The 16,321-nt window shown below is 43.1% G+C and overlaps 1 protein-coding gene across 4 annotated transcripts in view; it reads right to left on the bottom strand.

Moving 5' to 3' along the window:
- Positions 1-16,321, bottom strand: part of IL10RB (interleukin 10 receptor subunit beta) — a 177,767-nt gene that overhangs the window by 40,711 nt on the left and 120,735 nt on the right. For 3 of the 4 annotated variants that reach the window (XR_011194612.1, XM_069202455.1, XM_069202456.1), the window contains exon 6: positions 15,470-15,620. Coding sequence is in view for 2 of the 4 variants with exons in the window: in XM_069202455.1 (XP_069058556.1) it covers positions 15,470-15,620 (151 nt within the window). In the remaining 2 variants the exon portion in view is untranslated. Of the gene's footprint in view, positions 1-14,996; positions 15,183-15,469; positions 15,621-16,321 lie in introns of all 4 variants that reach the window. The other variant, XR_011194613.1, reaches the window with a different exon arrangement.

The following is a 16,321-nucleotide window of genomic DNA, read 5'->3' as shown; positions in this document are numbered from 1 at the left end:
ATGATAATGTGCATGGACATGGAGTCCTTTGTTAGATTGTTTTCCCATGGGTGAGGTAAACAGAATAAATATATATATGGAAAATGTCACATACCCAGGGTACATCTGTCTGTGGCATGTAGTGCTGCAGATTCACATGCTATGCATTGCTTCTGCCATCTAGTGTTGGGCTCGGAGTGTTACAAGTTGTGTTTCTTCAAAGAAGTCTTTTCGGAGTCACAGGATCGAGTGACTCCTCCTCTCAGTCATATTGCGCATGGGCATTGACTCCTTTGTTAGACTGTTTTCCCGCAAAAGGGTGTAGGATGGAGTGATAGAGTGTAAGAATGTAAATGTACTATAAATGTAATTAGTAAAATAGATGTCCATGCAAATGTAAATGTATAACATATGTACAAATAAGAAACTGCAACGACTACAGGCTTCCGGGGAGGAGGAAGGGTGCATGTGAATCGGCAGCACTACATGCCACGCACAAATGTACACTGGGTAAGTGACATTTTCCATTGTAGCTGCAGATACACATGCTATGCATAGACTAAAAAGCAGTTGTTCTCCACAAAAAAACACAGTGGCTAGCCTGCAGGAGTTGGAGTTGTTTGAAATAATGTTTTTAGGACAGCTTGACCAACACTGGCCTGTTGCTTTCAAAGTACATCCACACAGTAATGCTTTGTAAATGTATGTGGGTAGACCATGTAGCAGCTTTGCATATGTCTGCCATTGGCATGTTTCCCAAGAATGCCATAGAAGCACCTTTTTGTCTAGTGGAATGTGCTTTAGGTGTTATGAAGAGTTGTTGTTTTGCCTTAATGTAGCATGTTTGAATACATTTAACAATCCATCTAGCTAATCCTTTTTTAGTGATAGGATTACCTTTATGTGGTTGTTGAAAAGCAACAAAAAGCTGTTTAGTTTTTCTAAACTCTTTTGTTTTATCCCCATAATACATTAGAGCTCTTTTAAGATCAAGAGTGTGGAGGGCTCGTTCTGCAAATGAATCTGGCTGTGGGAAGAAGACTGGCAATTCCACTGTTAGGTTTATGTGAAAAGGTGATACAACCTTTGGCAAAAAAATTAGATTAGTTCTGTTTGTGTACTTGGAAAAAAAGGTTGCTAGAGAGTGAATGCTTATATTTCACTAACTCTTCTTAATGAAGTAATCGCTACCAGGAAAGCAACTTTCCAAGTCAGAAATTGAATCTCACAGGAATGAATGGGTTCAAAAGGTGGACCCATCACTCTTTTGAGTACAATATTCCGATTCCAAGCAGGAACTGGTGGTATTCTAGGTGGAATAATACGTTTTAGTCCTTCCATGAAGGCTTTGATAACTGGAACTCTAGAGAAAGAGGTATGTTGATTAGACTGCAAATATGCTAATATGACTGCAAGATTAATTTTAATAGATGAGAAGGCTAAATTTAAATTTTGTAAATGAAGTAGGGGGCATACAATATCTTGTACTGATACTGTAAGTGGGCCAGTATTTTTAGATTGACAGTAATAAACAAATCGTTTCCATTCGTTAGCATAGCATTGTCTAGTTGTAGGCTTGCGTGCTTGTTTGAGAACTTCCATACATTCTAATGGAAGTTGCAAGTATCCAAATTCTATGACTTCAGGAGCCAAATCGCTAAGTTGAGAGCACTGGGATTGCGATGTCTGATTCGTCCTTTGTTTTGTGTTAGCAAATTCGGTCTGTTTGGAAGGAAGTAGTGGGAGAGGGGGAAAAGCGTAAGCAAATATCCCTGACCAGTTGATCCATAGAGCATTGCCCTTAGACAGAGGGTGTGGGTGTCTGGATGTGACGTTTTGGCATTTTGCATTTTCGCTTGTTGCAAATAGGTCTATTTCTGGTGTCCCCCACTTTTTGAAAGTACTGTTGAAGTACCTGAGAGTGAATTTGCCATTCGTGTATCGGTTGGTGTGTTCTGCTTAGGAGATCCGCTAGCTGATTGTGTATTCCTGGAATGTATTCTGCTAGTAGGTGAATGTGATTGTGAAGTGCCCATTTCCATATTGTTTAGGCTAGAAGAGACAGTTGAGATGAATGTGTCCCGCCTTGTTTCTTTGGATAATACATGGTTGTCATATTGCCTGTTTTTATCAAGACAGTCTTGTGTTTGAAAGTGGTAAAAACGCTTTTAGGGCAAGGAACACAGCTAATAATTCTAAATGGTTTATGTGATAATTTAGCTGTTTTGAATTCCACTTCCCTTGTATGGTAAGGTTGTTGAGATGAGCTCTCCAACCTATCATTGATGCAACTGTTGTTATTGTGGTCTGAGGCACAGGGTCCTGAAAGGACCGCCCCTTCAATAAATCGCTGAGATTCCACCATTGAAGGGACTTGTGCATTTTGCGGTCTGACAACACTAGATCTTGCAATTGATCCTGTGCTTGAGACCATTGCTGTGAGAGGCACTGTTGTAGTATTCTCATGTTTAGTCTTGCATGCGGTACTATTGCTATGCAGGATGCCGTCATTCCCAATAGTTTCAAGATAAATCTTACAGTGTATTGTTGATTTGGCTGCATTTGTGGTATGAGATTTTGGAAAGCTTGTATCCTTTGTGTATCTGGATAGGCTAAGGCTTTTTGTGTATTGAGAATAGCACCTAGGTAAGGTTGCACCTGTGCTGGCTGAAGATGGGATTTTTGGCAATTGAGAGTGAATTGGTGAAGGCAATGGTGGTGGGCTAATGGGTGGTGGTGAAAAAGAAAGTTGTGCTGAATGTGGGGGAGAAGTATGCAGAGGTAATGGCTTCTCCTTCCGTTTAAAAATCTTTGCTGGTGGTGGAGCAGTATCGAGATGTTCCTGAAAAGCCAACTTTCTTTTAAGTCTGTGGAAGAGGTGCAGTAATGATCCTCCCAGTCTCTCTATGGATATGGATCCTTGATTGTCTTTCATCCATGATTTCCAGAATAAGTTGAATGTCAGTGTGCTCAGCAATGTATTCTGATGGTTTTGATTTAGAGGACTGTTCATCATAAGGCTTGGAGCTCTGCTTTAGGTGGCTTGAAAGTCCTTGTTCTTCTGTGTAAGAATACTTTTTCGGCTTCGCAGTTTAAATATTTTTCGAGCCCGAAAATACAGCCTGTTCTTTCGGCTCCGAGGCAGGACGTCGAGGTTTCGACTCCGAAGAGTGTGGATACCGACTCGGTTTGGAGTTGAGCTTTTGGTGGATTTGCTTGACTCCGGTATCGAAGTAGGTGTGGCCTTTTTTGGCGCGAACCCGAAGGTCGGTCGCCGAGTATTTCTTGCGGGTCAAACCATGGCTCTCTGGCAGTGGTGCACCCAAGGCCTTCGATGATTTTTTTAGGAGTGGGCGTAGGGGCAGTCGTACTCATGTGCCAACCAGCAGTGATGAGTTGGCTATCTTCCTCAGAGTCTTTTTCGGAGTCAGTGTTGTGAATGGAAACTGCCGTCTGCGCCAGTTCTTCTTCAAGGGTGTCATTATACTCTGTACTCTTCCATGCCATTTCCAGTCTCCTGGCTCTCCGGTCATGTAGTGTCTTCTTGGATCAAAACAATCCTCTTCTCAGTGATTGGGAAAGAGTCACAGATTACATACCAGGTGTTGGTCTGTGAATGGAAATTTTGCATGGCATCGAGGACAGAATCGGAATGGAGTCTGATCCATCAGGCTTCGGCTTGGTAGGCCCGAACACGCCCGAGTTGGGCGCTCGCGCCCAGAAGGCCAAAATTTGGTTTTCGATGTTACTATTGGTTCGACTATAGATGGAAACGCGATCGAAACAATAACGACGGTCAAAGAAAGTTATCTAGAGTTTCCGATTCGAAATCTCAGAGTGAGAGGAAACACGTCTGAACCAGACAGCAGAAAGAAAACAATCTAACAAAGGAGTCGATACCCATGCGCAGTATGCCCGAGAGGAGAAGTCACTAGATCCAGTGACTCCGAAAATACTTTTTCAAAGAAAAACAACTTTTAACACTCCAAGCCCAACACTAAATGGCAGAAGCAATGCATAGCATGTGTATCTGCAGCTACACATGCCATCGAACATATATATATATATATATATATATACACACACACACACAGAAAAAAGGATGTACATGCAGTGTATATACATACTTATAATATTTGTAAAATAATTCTACGACAACGACCACAGGCTTCTGGGAAGGCGGGAGGGAGCATGTGAATTTACAGCACTACATGCCACAAACAAATGTCTACTGAGTAAGTAACATTTTCCGTTCAATGGCATGTGTGGTTGTAGATACACATGCTTTGCATAGACTGTAAAGCGGTCCCCTCCAAGTTAGCAGTGGCTAGCCTGTAGGAGTTGGAGCAGCCTGAAAAAGTGTCCCGAGCACTGCCTAGCCAACATTTGCTTGTTGGCAAACTAAAACATCTATACAATAGTGTTTAGTGAATGTGAATGGTGTAGACCAAGTAGGAGCTTTACAAATATCTGCTATTGGAATGTTTCCTAAAAAAGCCATAGAAGCATCTTTTGTCTGGTAGAATGTGCTGTAGGAGTTGTAGGTAATTGTCTTTTAGCTTTAAGATAGCAAGTTTGAATGCACTTGACTATCCAGCTACCCAGCTATATTTTTGGAATTTGTGAATTTCGTTGAAAATGCTGCAAAAAGCTGTTTAGATTCTCTAAAACCTTTAGTCCTATCAATGTAATACATAAAAACTCTTTTAACATCTAGTGTGTACAGAGCTCTTTCAGCGACTGAGTCTGGGTGGGAGTAAAAAAACAGGTATCTCAACTGATTGGTTAATGTGAAATGGTGAAATTACTTTTGGGAGAAATTAATGGTTTGTCCTAAGGACTACTCTATCTTTATGAAATTGGAAGAAAGGTTCTTCCAAAGTGCAAGCTTGTATTTCACTTACATGTCTTAGGTAAGTGATAGCCACTAAAAATGCAACTTTCCATGAAAAACAATTGCAAAGAGCAGGAGTGCATGGGTTAAAAAGGTGGACCCCTGAGTTTAGTAGGGAGAACATTAAGGTTCCATATTAGAGCTGGAGGAACCTTGGGTGAAATGGCTCTTAAGACCTTCCACAAAGGCTTTGATTACTGGAATTCTGAATAATTAAATGTGTTTTCTGTTTTGGACGTAAGCAGCTATAGCTGCTAAATGAAGTCTGATAGACGAGCTTGCTAAATTTGCCTTTTGTAAAAGTAGCAGGTACCAAACAATGTCTTGTACTGATGCTTTGAGTGGATCAAGATGTTTAGGTTGCCAGTAGCAAACAAAATGTTTCGAATTTGCAGCATAACACTGACTAGTTGTAGGTTTACGTGTTTCTCTAACAATGTCCAAACATTCAGAGGGGACTTATAAATAACCAAACTTTGACTTCAAAGGCCATATCACAAGATTGAATGTTTTGGGGTCTGGATGTCTGATTTGACCACATTTATAAGTCAGAAGGTCTGGTCTGTTGGGGAGTTTGTGGTGGGGAACCACAGACAGATCCAACAGTGTTGTGTACCAAGGCTGACGTGCCCATGTGGGAGCAACAAGGATCATGGCGAGTGATGTTTGTCTCAGTTTGCGAACCAGAAACTGAATTTGTGGGAGAGGCAGCAAAGCGTAAGCAAATATCCCTGACCAATTCACCCATCCATAGAGCATTGCCCATGGACTGAGGGTATGGGTTTCCGTTTTGCTTTCACTAATGACCGAGCTGACAAAAATCTTTAGAATGCACTTCTCAGTTCAAAGAGGACATTTATTAGTATTTCACCACGAGGTTCCTAAAAAAGAAGATTAGTAGGTCGAAAGTACACATTTAAAAATAGTCACAGCAATGAAAGGAAAATATACCAAAATGATTCTCAACTGCAGTGTACACAACAAATATATGTAGTTATGATTATGCTATGCAAACCAAAGAATAAAGTAAAAATTAATCACAGTAGGGCCTGCCAAGCTCTTCATCTTTTTCATGCCAGCAAGAAGATGACACCGTTCAACTGCGAGAAAGAGATCTCCACCCTCACGGGACAGATATTTCAGGCATTCGATGTCTAATCCTGACCGAGGTCTTGGAAATTCCACCGCTACTGAGCAGGGCCACCTTTTTATATCCTAAATAACTGGAGAGGGCTTTCTGGAAAAAAAAACTCCCATAAAAAATAAATATTCAAACACCCTGGCTAATGTAGGTCAGAGTTGAAAGAAACAGATTTGAACTGGACAGTCTCCCAAATTGTCTCTCTCAAGGCCAAACCATTCCCTACTTGCACTATCAGTCTGGTACCTTCTTATCATGCTGACTAACTGTTCGGTGATATGTCCTAGCTCTTTGGTGAGATAGAATACAAAAACAAGCACAATTTACAATGTGAAAAAACACAGACGGCTTTCACATAGCAATGTCTAACGCCACGATAAAGTCAATAGGCAGCAAAACTGAGTACAAAATGTAGTCTGCTATTGGTGAACACTGAACAACTAATCCAGGTGCAAAGTGGTGCAACACAAAGTCAGTGGTCAAAAACACATATTTCACTACAGTCTCTGGAGGTGAAGTTTTGGAATTTTGAATCTTCTGCGGTGGCAAAGAGGTCTATTTCTGGTGTTCCACACAAGTGAAAGTATTAGTGAAGTACTTGTGGTTGAAGTTCCCATTTGTGGACTTGTTGCTGCATCCTGCTTAGGAGGGCTGCAAACTGGTTGTCCATTCCTGGAAGATATTCTGATAGTAAGTGAATACAATGGTGAATTACCCATTTCCAAATTGTCTGAGCAAGAAGGGACAATGAAGAAGTGCGTGTGTCCCCTTGTTTCTGCACATAATTCATGGTTGTCCTGTTGTGGCAGAAATGCTTTTAGCGCTAGAAGGACTGCTAGTAACTCCAAGTAGTTGATGTGATAAGCTTGTTGAATGGGATCCCATCTGCTTTGTATTGTAAGGTTGCTGAGCTGAGCTCCTCAACCTATCTGTGATGCATCTGTAGTGAGAATAATCTAAGGTACAGGGTCTTGAAAGGGCTGCCCCTTGGAAAGGTTGGTGGGTTGCCACTGTTGTAGAGAGTGGCAACTCTGGAGGTCCAACAACACTATATCCTGGAGAAGACCCTGTGACTGAGACCATGGACCAGATAGACACTGCTGTAATGGACACATGTGTAGTCTGGCATGAGGGATGATGGCAATGAAGAAAGCCATCATCCTTAATAGGTGCATCACTAGTCTCAATATGTAAGTGTGGTTCTCTTGTAATTGAGAAAGAGGAGTTTGGAAAGCTTGAATCTGGGCTGGGTTTGGATATGTCAACCCTGAGTGAGTATTGAGAATTGCTCCCAGATAAGGCTGTATCGGTGTGGATTGGAGATGGGATTTGAGAAAGTACATTGTAAATCACAGAGTGTTCAGAAGGTCTACCGTATACCGAGTATGATTTTGACATTGTTGAATGGTATTGGCTTTGATGAGCCAGTCGTCCAAGTATGGAAAGATATGAATATGTTGTTTTCTGACGAATGTGACCACTAACGCATTACATTTTGTGAATACCACGGGAGCGGTTGTTACCCCCGAATGGTGAAACCTTGAATTGATAGCAGGGGTGGCTTCTCTGCTTCGCCCCTCCCCACCCCTCCCCGCCAGCAGCAGAAGCTGCAAAACTTTTACAACAAAACCATAATAAACCATGTTTATTATGGTTTTGTTGTCAAATGGATGGGGCCATGAGGCGTGATAGCGACCTAGGGGGAATGCACAGCACTCCCCTCAGTGCGCATGTATGTTTGGACGGCTGTCTCAGGCCAGCCAAACACGCATGCACACTAGGCTCTCTCTAACCCGGCATGGTGTTGCCTTGTTGGAGACAGCAGGCAGAGACTTCCACTCTGCCTCGGAGCGCCCAGCCAGTGCGCTCTGTCCAATCTTAAAGCTGCTTTCATACTACCAGCAGCATGAAAGCAGCATTAGGATTGGCCGCAGGGCAGATTGGAAGCCTGTGCCTGCAAGTACTGGCAGCCAGAGGAGTGGATCAAAACGGCGCGGCGAAAAAGATAAGGTTATTTAAAATATATATATATATATTTTTGTTGTTTCCCCACTCCCTCCATCATGCTGCCCCACCCTTTTTCCTTCCTGCGTGCCACAACTGATTGATAGTGTTTTCCCACAATGAAAAATCTGAGGTATTTGTGAGGTGCTGGATGTATGGGAATGTGGAGATAAGGATCTTTGAGATCTAAGGCTGTCAAAGTCACCTTGCTGTAATAGGGGAATAACATCTTGCAGAGTGACCATATGGAAATGCTCTGAGAGGATGTATAGGTTGAGAGGTCTGAGATCCAGAATTAGTGTTAGTGACCCATCTTTCTTTGGTATAAGGAAGTACAGGGAATATACTCCTAACTGTTGTTGAGACAGGGGAACAGATTCTATAGCCCTTTTGAGAAGAAGGGATGGTACCTCTTCTTTCAAAAGAATGAGATGGTTGTGTGAAAGTTTGTGAGCACTAGAGTGAACATTTGGTGGAGTGGAGATGAGTTCTAGACAGTAACCATGTTGGATAACTGATAGAACCCATTCATCTGTTGTGATATTGGACCTTTGGGGATAGAAATTTCCCTACTGGAGAGGTGTATTCTGGAGGAATCTGTAAGCAGTCACTGGTGTGTGTTTGAGGCAGAACCGCTAGAGGTGGATGCCTTACCACTGCCTTTATTATTTGCGCCCGTCTGAAGGAACCTCTGTTATAAAAGTGTGTTCCCTGTTTGGTCTGGGAGGTGGAAGGTTCAGTGGATGGCGTATTGAAACCTCTCCTAAATTGTGCCCTATGGATATTATCCCTATTTGGTGTTGTTAGTAGGGCTCCCATAACTTTAGCGGTCTCTGAATCTTTTTTCAGCTTGGCTATGGTGGTTTCAACTTCTGGACTAGACAAGTGTTCTTTATTGAAAGGCATGTTGAGAACTGCATGTTGTATTTATGGCTTGAAGCCGGAGCATCTCAGGCAAGCATGCCTTCTTATAAAAACACTGCTGTTTACACCACGTGACGCAGTATCCGCTCCATCAATCGCACAGCTAACGCAGTTGTTTGAAATGGCTTGACCTTCTGAGACTGCCTCATGTCCTCTTTACAGATGTTCCTCTGGAAGGTACTGAAGCAGCTCTTCCATCTCGTCCCAGTGGGCCCTCTAATATCCTGCCAGAAGTGCCTGCAAATTAGCAATTCACCAATGATTAGCAGCCTGTGTAGCTACTCTTTTTACTGCTGCATCAGGTTTTTTGCTCTTGTTATCAGAAAGGGGAGCATCTCCTGTGGATTGACTATTAGCACATTTCCGTGCTGTGCTTACAACTACATTTCAGGCTGTATTTGTGATCTGATAAATATAGGGTCAGACGGTGCTGCCTTCTACTTTTTGCCAACCATTGAGGTAATAAGCCTTGCCTTAAAAGGTTCTTTAAAAATGTCTGTGGCATGTCTAAGCATATCTGGCAACATTGGCAGGAAGTGACTCGCTTTGTGAGTGATGGTCAGTTTATCAAAGAGGAAATCCTCTTCAATCGGGTCATTGTGCATGTGTACTTTATGGTATGCAGCCGGTGCAATAACCTGATTGTATGCTGTTGCACAGAATTAATCAGCAGCATGGTTACCCAGACTTCATACAGGACCCAAATAGTTCTCACATATAAGAGGTAACACACTGAAACATTCACTAGAAAGCCAGTGAGGTATTCCCCATGATAATATAGATGGAACTTCTCTGATGTATAGGGGTGAACAGGAACAAGACAGAAAGAAAACCAAATGACCCTCGAATGAATAATTACAGAGATCACTGTAGTCTCTCCAGTATCAAATGTACTGCAAAGAAAATGAGAAGCACTGGAACGAATGAATGAACAGGAAAACTTATAAAGTGCAGTTGTTTACTTGATCAAAATTATCTTGGTGGTAGCACAAGTCTTAAACTGAGATTGAATCAAAGGGAAGGGGTTATAACAATTTAGGAAAACGAGAAAAGTTTTTAAAGAATTCCTGATGCCAAGGTATGATGAAATAAACTTCAAATGTATTGGCAGAGCATTCAAAAACTGATGTCCACATACAGCCAATATCTCCCACTGGTCCTTGACTTACCTACACTGAAGGCAGGACAATGCATGCAGTGATAACAGTGAACACTCCTCACAGGAGAATAAACCTGAAAACAAAAACCTAAAGGGGACGTTTTCAGTCCAAAAAAGGCTATATTGCATAAGGCTAAGTACTTGGAAAGAAATTATCTTTCACAGCCAGCCAGTAAATGATTATTTGAGCCTTTGTTATGCGATTACTTCTTTCAGCTTAAACACAACCTTGCCTGCAAAGGTTTGAAATTGGTGTAGCTGCCAGCGAATAGTCAGGAAAGCTAACACAGAGAAAATTGCAATAGTTCCATCTAGACAGAACACATGAGGCAATCATTTTGCAGTGGACTTGAACAATAAAATAGTGTAGGGCTTTTTTCAAAACATTCACTTAATAGAAGCAATAAGCTGAAAGGGGATTTATTTGAGTAGTCATAGATAGTTATGAGTCCACACAAACACCAAGTGATATGACCGCATCAATTGGGGAAGGAGGAGGATTGAGCTGTGAAGGCCAAAAGAAATTGGACCACCTATCAGGATTTTTTACGATGAGCAACAATTCTGTTTTACTGGTATTTGCTTGTAGGAAATTAAAGGACTTCCGCCACTGTACAATTAAAACATATTAGGATAGGACGCCTGCAGAATTGGGAGACTGTTAATCAAGGTACAAAATAATCTGGGTACTATCTACATAAATAATGGCTGAGCAGACAAAAGATTTGATATGGGATGTCATAGGTAGAAGTGACACGGCTGCTGCCTGGGTTTTCCCTGCTTACTGTTCTTCCCGCTAACAGAGGCCCGCCCATCCTCAGACCTACATACTGCAGGCCACAGCGTGACCGCAAAGCAGAGGCGTACAGTTGGTACGCCAAAGACCAATCTGCCTGTACCCTGTCTGCCCCTGGAATGCACCCAGCACCACGACCCCCTGGCCCTCCCACCTCTGGCAAATGCACCATTGCTCAGCTCTACACCCTCGAACAAGCACGTCACAACAAACACTGCCTGAGCACCGACCCCACGCTCCACTGTATGACCTTTCACATGCACCCACTGCCACTTCACCTTCCACAGCGCACACACCAGCCCACTGACCAGCCCCACCCTGAACACAAGACAGACACAACCTAAACAAATACACCAACTTGCATGGGCCCTTCTCAACACGTGCTCACTATGCAAACACATCACCAAAATTTGGGTTCTCATCTCCACCCTCACATGCAAAGCCCTCTTCCTCACTAAGATCTGGCTCAACCCCATTACTACACATGACATTGCCGCTGCAATACCCAACGGATACAAAATCACCCACTGTGACCGCATCAACAAGCCAGGCAGAGGAATCGTTGTCATACACAATAAATCCATCCAATGCACCATCACAAATGACAGCCTCGCACCAGCCACAGAGCACCTAAGCTCCAACAGACAGCAAAACCACCATCAGGAGCCAACCGTCCTCCAAGATCATGTCCAGGGCTCTTCATCTTCATTGCCTGCCCTCACCATAGACTCCAACAACTACATTTTCCTTGGCAACCTCAACTTCATGGATCAATGCCCTCAACAACACCCACCCGATCTCCTTCAACAACCTAGACTAGAATGTCAAAAACGTCAACAATTGGATCACCAACTGTGCCACCAACGTTGCTCGGGCAACAACACCCACAGGAGGCCCACCAAGCAGGCTAGCTGGTATATTGAAGACCTCGGAACTGCCAAACGACTCAAAGGAGACCGTGCACCAGCAAGGACACGACTAACAAGACTACCTTCATTACAGCCTTCAACCTCTACTACAGACAATTGAGAGAATCAAAGAAAAAGCCCTTAGCCTCACACATTGAATCAAGTGCCAATAACAGCAAAGAACTCTCCAACATCATCAAATAATTTTCTAAAACCCCTCAGCTGCAACAGAAACTACAGAAACTTCAAACCCCATCTACAGAAACCTCTAACCCCAGGCCAAGGTCACCAACTTCAAGCAACACAATGGCCCCGCTACCACTACAGACTTCCGATAAACCGAATGGAGGCAGTTCTCCCCACAGGACACTGCCTCCATCAGAAACTCAGGGGCCCCAACCGACCCATGCCACCACTACAACTTCAACCTAGCGAAACAAAATCAGCCACATACTCACCACCTTCTTCAATACCTCAACTGCCACCTCCGCTGAGGACTGAAAATATGCAGAAGTTAATGCCCTACTAAAGGAACCATTGGCAGACCCCAGCAAACTCAACACGTACCGACTGATCTCCCTGCTCTCGTTCCCAGTCAGATTATTAGGAAAAAAACACCAAATTACAACTCAAATCTGGAATAGAAACTCTTACTCAACTCCTCCCAATCAAGATTCAACAGGAACCACAGCACTGAGACAGCCCTTGTCGTGGCTACCGACAACATCTGAGCCCTACTCGGTCAAAGGAGAGACTGCAGCTCTGATCCTCCTACACCTCTCGGCAGCCTTCGACACAGTCTCCCACCACACAGTCATCACAAGGCTGCACAACATAGGCATTCAAGGTCCGCTCTCAGATGGATCACCACTTTCCTCACTGGACCAACACAAGCAGTCCACCTTCCCACTCAGAACCCAAGGAAATTATCTGTTTAGTACCCCAAGGATCCTCTTCAACACTTGTATGTCACTTCTTGCCAGCATCACCAAAATCCATGGACTCAACATCATATCCTCTCCCTCTCCAAAGACACAACCAACACCAAAACCAACTTCCACAACCACATGACAGATGTCGCCATCCAAAAGAAGGACAACTGCCTGAAGCTCACAGACAAGAAAGAGGTGCTGATCTTCAGAAATAAAAGCTCCTCATAGGATGCATCCTGCTGGCCATCAGAACTCTGACCTACTCCTACTGACTATGCTAGGAACCTAGACATCCTTCTGGACACAAGCTAACCATGATTACTCTGGTCAGCACCATCTCCTCCTCCTTCTTCACCTTCCACATGCTTCAGAAAATATTCCAATGTCTACCGCAAAGCTCAAGGCGCACCATCACCCAGGCCCTCATATCCAGCTGAGTGGATTACGGCAATGCTCTCTATGCAGGAATCACAGCTCACCTCCTCCAATGACTACAGACCATATAGAATACCTTAGCCAGACTCGACCTGGACCTACCTAGGTGAACCAACATGTTACCCTATCTCAGGGACCTCTACTTGCTCCCTGTACAGAACAGATGACAGCTCAAGGTCCTGACCTGTGCATACAAGGTCCTATATAACTGTAGACTTGCTTACTCGAACCACCGCCTGAACTTCCATCAGCCCACCAGACACCTCCACACCTTTTCTCCTTCTCTAACCCTCACCCTCCATAGCAGATGCAGAGGTCACTCATACTCCAGCAAAGACATAGAACGATCTACCCTTTCATCTCCGGACCGCCCCATCTCTTCTAGTGTTCCAAAAGTCCCTGAAAACTTGGCTTTTCGACTAATCAACTGGACCCTGCTAGTGCCTGGACTCCCTCATGGATGCTATACAAAGCTACTGATTTATTGATTGATTTAAATACTGTTGGTGATAATGAAGATCCTTGCAGAACCCCACATGAGATCAAATGAAATTTTGATCGAAAGGGAGGTAGGATAACAGCTTGGGAACAATCCTTAAGAGAGGAACTAATCCAAGACAGCATCTGACACTGAATTCCAGAGACCGCTAAAGGAGATACCAAGTTACCAAGATCAACAATGTCGACTGAAGCAGATATGTGAAGTGACAAGATGGGTGTCAAGCCTCCATGATCCGTGACCGGGTGGATATCTTTAAATGCTAGCACAAGTGCTTTTTCTCTACATCTGTCAGCTCTGAAACCCAGTTGCTGTTTGAGAGAAGGTGTTTCCAAATAATCAGTAAGTTGTTTGGCTACTATTGTCTAATAAATTCAAAAGTGTGATTGGGCTATACTTGGCCACATTACAAACATACAAATATTTTTCTTAAGAATAGGTCTTATTACTCCTTTCTCCCATTCCTCCCAGTCTTTACCCAAAGTAAGAAACTGAGAAATATGGTCATTCCATATCTGTGCAATTACATTCCCATATACTTTCAAAAACCTAACCAGACAGTGGTCAGGGGACCCAATTTAGCCTTGTATGACACTGCTTCATGTTATGCCTGGGTAGGCAAATTCAAATCTGATTAAGTAACAGTCAGATTACCAATCTTAATGGCAAAGTGAGAAATAACCACCTGAGGAGTCGCTGAGTATTTAGTAACCTCAGTTTTAGTATCTCAATAAAGGAATTAGCCAATTCATCACAAAATATTTGAGAAGGTGGAATATTAACCCCAGAAAATGAGGCACAATAAGTGATTGAACAGAGCATAACTGATCTTTTGTTGGATGTTTTGACAATATCAGTTTTTCGTTGAGAAATGCAGACTTAGCATGGAAAACTTCACACTTGTCATTTGCCCTTCATGAGATGAACACAAATCCCTTTCCAATTGGCAATTTTTAGGGTCGAGCCTGCCACCTTAACAAAGAGTCTGTGCTCGGCAACATGTTAGCTGTTATGGCTCTCGACTTTGGACCAGTTTACATCTATTGACTCATCATTCTCATTTGTTTATTTCCGTTCAGTTGAGTTAGGATTCCCTTCAGTCCCTTATCACTGTTTTTACTTGTCTGTGCTCAACACCCTTTGGTATCTTCTCCCAACATATTCCTTAGCTGTAGGCTCAAATGATTTGTGGTGGCATCCTGGAGCTTCAATCCGTATCATGGTCTGCCAGGGGCTCATCATAGCAACTCCTGCTACTGAAACCGGTGAACTTACACTGCTCATACATTTTAATAGTTTGCTTCAATCTATAAACCTATGTTTACCTGTGACCTCGTGTTTCCCCTACAGCCAATTCAGTGACGTATGATTCCTCTCGTATCGAGGTTGCTTTGTGCCATCTTCAGCCTGGGACAATCCATTCTGAGAATGAAGGCCAGTCCTTTTGCCTCTTTTCCCCTCAATTCTACCAACTTTTTAACCTGCAGAGGTATTCCATAGGAACCTGACAACTATACAAGACATAGAGTAGCATAAGTGAAAAGGAACGTCCAACAGCTGCACATAGAAACCATAGAATACTCTGAAAAAAATCGAAGGCACCCATGTCAGACTTTGGTAAAACAGAACAGCAATTCCTTTACTGATGTTAATTACATTTATGAATTTCGCACTGGCGTCACATGAGTAATGCTTGCACTTCAGAGGCTGCTAACCTTACTGTGAAGTATTCATTTATTGAGACTTTACTGCTGGCAAGCAAATGCATCACAACAAAAGAAATTATTGCTACTCGTACCATCATCAGATGTTTTCTCACAAACTACAGGAGTCAGCTCTCCAGTCTTTTTAAAATCAGGAGTACTTGCTTGTACTTGGAGGCAGTAAGTAGTCCAGGACTCCAAATTAGATAATGTTACAAAGCTCTGTACTGTAGTTACGATGTTCACCTGCAAGATTATTAGTTTACCAGATTAAAAATTTTAATTCATGTACAAAAGGTTACAGAAATAATGGACACATGCTGAGTAGATTCTGACGCAATAATAACACCGTCCTCTCCCTGGCTCCCAAGTCTCAATCACCAAAAAAGGATGATTTAATATACACATTTAAAGCATTAAAGAAAAAGGAAAGTGCATGGTGAGAGTGCAGGCCCTACAAGGATGCTAGACTGTGGATGCCAATGGCAGTAATATCTTGAGGCTTTACAGAGTGGCGTTGGCGTAATGGTGGGCAGCGATGTCTTGGTGGCTGACTCTTACTGATGCTGGTTCCATTTGTTATCTTACGGAGCCCGCTTTTTGCTCAGAACATAAATCACTGCCAAGTGTCTGAGGGCACTAGGAAGTGCTATGAATGAGATACTGGGGATTTCAGAGATTCCGAAAGGGCCAGGTTTTGAGTGATTTGCAGGAAGTCAGATGATTAGGAGTGTGCCTGAGGAAAGCCGAAAGTGAGTTCCACAATTTAGGTGCCAGAACCGAAAACACATGCACTCTTAGGTGTCCCTTCTTAAAATGGGGAAGACCAAGGGCAGCTCAGATCAAAATCAAACACTTTTGTGCAATGTAGGCTTTAAGATGGTCCTTGAAGTGGCATGGCTTAGATGGAGACCCAGCAAGACACATCCCCCCTGAGCTCCGCCACA

The sequence above is a fragment of the Pleurodeles waltl genome, chromosome 8 (genome assembly GCF_031143425.1).
Source record: "Pleurodeles waltl isolate 20211129_DDA chromosome 8, aPleWal1.hap1.20221129, whole genome shotgun sequence".
Lineage (NCBI taxonomy): Eukaryota > Metazoa > Chordata > Amphibia > Caudata > Salamandridae > Pleurodeles > Pleurodeles waltl.
The sequence above is the reverse complement of the archived record's forward strand: the minus strand, read 5'-3'. Positions and strand labels throughout refer to the sequence as shown.